We start from the raw sequence: 2,764 nt of genomic DNA on the forward strand, positions 1-2,764 counted from the left end.
ATTGTTGTTTGGCGGGCCCGGGCTGGGGATTCGAACCCGCCAGCTTAGGTGTATGTGGCTGGCGCCTTAGCCGCTTGAGCCACAGGCGCCGAGCCCAGAGTGCTAGGATTACAGGCATGATACTTTGCTTATTCCATCTTTATCTTTTTCCACATTCTTCACACTGAAGGACAAAATAAAAGCCCTAATCTCTGATCAAACTGATGTGAAGTCCTGGGACCCCAGCTAGGCATAGTGGCTCACACCTGTAATCACAGCACTTTGGTAGGCCAAGGTGGGTATATCACTTGAACTCAGGAATTCAAGATCAGCCTGAGCAAGAATGAGACCCCATCTCCACTAAAAAAATAATGAAATTAGCCAGGCATTGTGGTGCATACCGGTTGTATCAGCTACAGGAGGCTGAGGCAAGAGGATTGCTTGATGGGCTGGGCGTGATGGCTCACACCTATAATCCTGGCACTCTGGGAGGCCCAGGCAGGTGAAATGCCCTGAGCTCACAAGTTTGAGACCAACCTGAGCAAGAGCGAGACTCTCATCTGTAAAAATAGCCAGGCAGGCAGTGCCCATAACTCAGTGTGTAGGGTGCTGGCCACATACACCAAGGCTGGGAAGGTACAAACCCGGCCTGGGCCAGCTAAAACAACAATGACAACTGTAACCAAAAAATAGCTGGGCATTGTGATGGGCACCTATAATCCCAGCTACTTGGGAGGACAAGGCAAGAGAATTGCTTAAGTACAAGAGTTTAAGATTGCTGTGAGCTGTGATGCCATAGCACTCTACCACAGGCAACAGCTTGAGACTCTGTCTCAAAAAAAAAAAATTATAATGGCTGGGCATTGTGACAGGTGCCTATAGTCCCAGCTACTTGGGAGGCTGAGGGAAGAGAATCCCTTGAGCCCAAGATTTGGAGGTTGCTGTGAGCTATGATGACACTGCACTCTACTGAGGGTGACAAAGTGAGACCTTGTCTCAAAAAAAAAAAAAAAAAAGGAAATGAGGATCACTTGAGCCCAGGAGTTTGAGGTTGCTGTAAGGTATGATGCCAGGGCACTCTACCAAGAACAACAGCATGAGACTCTGTCTCAAAAAAAAAAAGAAAGAAAAGAAATCCTGGGACCCCAATGAAAGGCTGTATCTTTTCCCAACAAAGAGGTTTCTAGAAAAGTACACCTTTTGTGACTAGTTCCCCTTTTCTCATCCATTCCTCCTACCCAATCCTATAGGTCCATACCTGACTGAGAGATGATAGCAAGACGAGAAGTGTATGTAGGAATGAAGCGCAAGAAGGCAGGATCCACATGTACTTGGAGTGGCGTGATGGCACGCATCATGCGCAAATCATAAACCTTGAGGAAACGGTCACAGGCCAGGCCGGTGAGGCGGCTGGAGAAGCCACAGGCAGCTAGCAGGTTGCCATGCACGTCAAAATCTGACAGACTCCCTGAGAAGGCATCAAACTCATGCTCCACCTTAAAAGTACGGAGGTCTCGCAGGGAAATCTGAAGAAGACAACTCAGTTATCTGCTAATTCGGTTATCAAGAAGAGTACCTCCTACCTGCCTAATCCTGTGAGGTCCTCACCAAAGGAACTAAGGCTCTAGGTTGGATATGGATAATTACAGTCCAGAAAAGGGAAACAGAGAAGCCAAGAGCTAGATGGAACCAGAAAGAGAACTCTTTTTTACCCTTTTGCCTCCAAGGGACCCCATCAGAATAGAAAACATCAGACTGCAATACAATCTCACAGAATAACATGGCTGAATAGGAAGTAAATTTACTCTTTTCATCCCTCATCTCCAATCCAACTATACCCTAAGAGTTGAGGGAGAGCACAGCCCAATCAGATATCTAGTGAAACAGGGTCCTGTGGTGAGAGAAGAAATGGAACTTGGGCACCTTGCCAGATGTGTGGCCACAGAAAAAGAAGCGATTTGTCTGTCTCATGATGGTGACTCCAGGTGTCTCAACTGCATACTGAAGAGGCAAGTAGGAAAAACCAGTGAGAAAATTTTTTCCACAGACCAAAGGAGCAGAAAAGGTCACATAAACAATTCAGGCGCATCACCAGCCCAAGTACACCCTGATCCCCCAATAACCTCAGGCCCTGGATAGGGTTCCTGCCCCAGGATTGTACCTTCTGAGTTTCCTGAACAGTGTTAAGATCAATCTCCAATATGTGGTTCTGCAGCCCACCAATGAGTAGCATACTGCTGTCGGTCAGTAGAAGACTGTGCATATCCTCACTCTCATCCAGCCTGTTGAGGAGAGGAAAAGCTAAAGCGCCAGGGTCTCACAATCTGCCAATCCCTTAGCCTATGAAGTACCCCTTCTCCCAGCTCAAAGCATAGAAGCCACTTACAAGTAATCAAATACAATGAGGCCCCCACGGGCCGTGTACTTGAGGTTGTTCTTGGTGAGAAAAAGGATACCATTCTCCATGCTCTGGATCTGCCGAATGTCATCACTGCCATTGACCTGAAAGGATGAGTATCGCTCCAAGGCTGGGCCAAAAAAAGAAGTGGCATGGCCCTGTAGAGGACAAAGATGACAGAGACACCCTGAATGGAAGGGCATGGCCATTCCACATCCAGGTCAGGGACCAGACATGGCTCAGCTTTTCTCTTTTCTTGCTTGGCCTTTATGACTAGGAGCAACTGAGGCATAAAGCTAGGAACCATTCAATCTTAGTGATAATAAGATTGTGTTTTGTGTCTGTTTACAAAGTATTTTTGTAAACTCAACCTCATTTTTTTTTTTT

At 46.9% G+C, this 2,764-nt stretch overlaps 1 protein-coding gene across 4 annotated transcripts in view; it reads right to left on the reverse strand.

Moving 5' to 3' along the window:
- The window catches only part of PAN2 (PAN2 poly(A) specific ribonuclease subunit), a 25,098-nt gene that overhangs the window by 13,203 nt on the left and 9,131 nt on the right, over positions 1-2,764 (reverse strand). For all 4 annotated transcript variants that reach the window (XR_002773577.1, XM_012805578.1, XM_023513562.1 and 1 more), the window contains exons 3-6: positions 2,366-2,535; positions 2,141-2,261; positions 1,903-1,980; positions 1,238-1,505 (exon numbers count right to left, since the gene is read on the reverse strand). Coding sequence is in view for 3 of the 4 variants with exons in the window: in XM_012805578.1 (XP_012661032.1) it covers positions 1,238-1,505; positions 1,903-1,980; positions 2,141-2,261; positions 2,366-2,535 (637 nt within the window). In the remaining variant the exon portion in view is untranslated. The remainder of the gene's footprint in view (positions 1-1,237; positions 1,506-1,902; positions 1,981-2,140; positions 2,262-2,365; positions 2,536-2,764) is intronic.

The sequence above is a fragment of the Otolemur garnettii genome, unplaced genomic scaffold (assembly GCF_000181295.1).
Source record: "Otolemur garnettii isolate 467f Iridium unplaced genomic scaffold, OtoGar3 scaffold00043, whole genome shotgun sequence".
NCBI classification, from domain to species: Eukaryota; Metazoa; Chordata; class Mammalia; order Primates; family Galagidae; genus Otolemur; species Otolemur garnettii.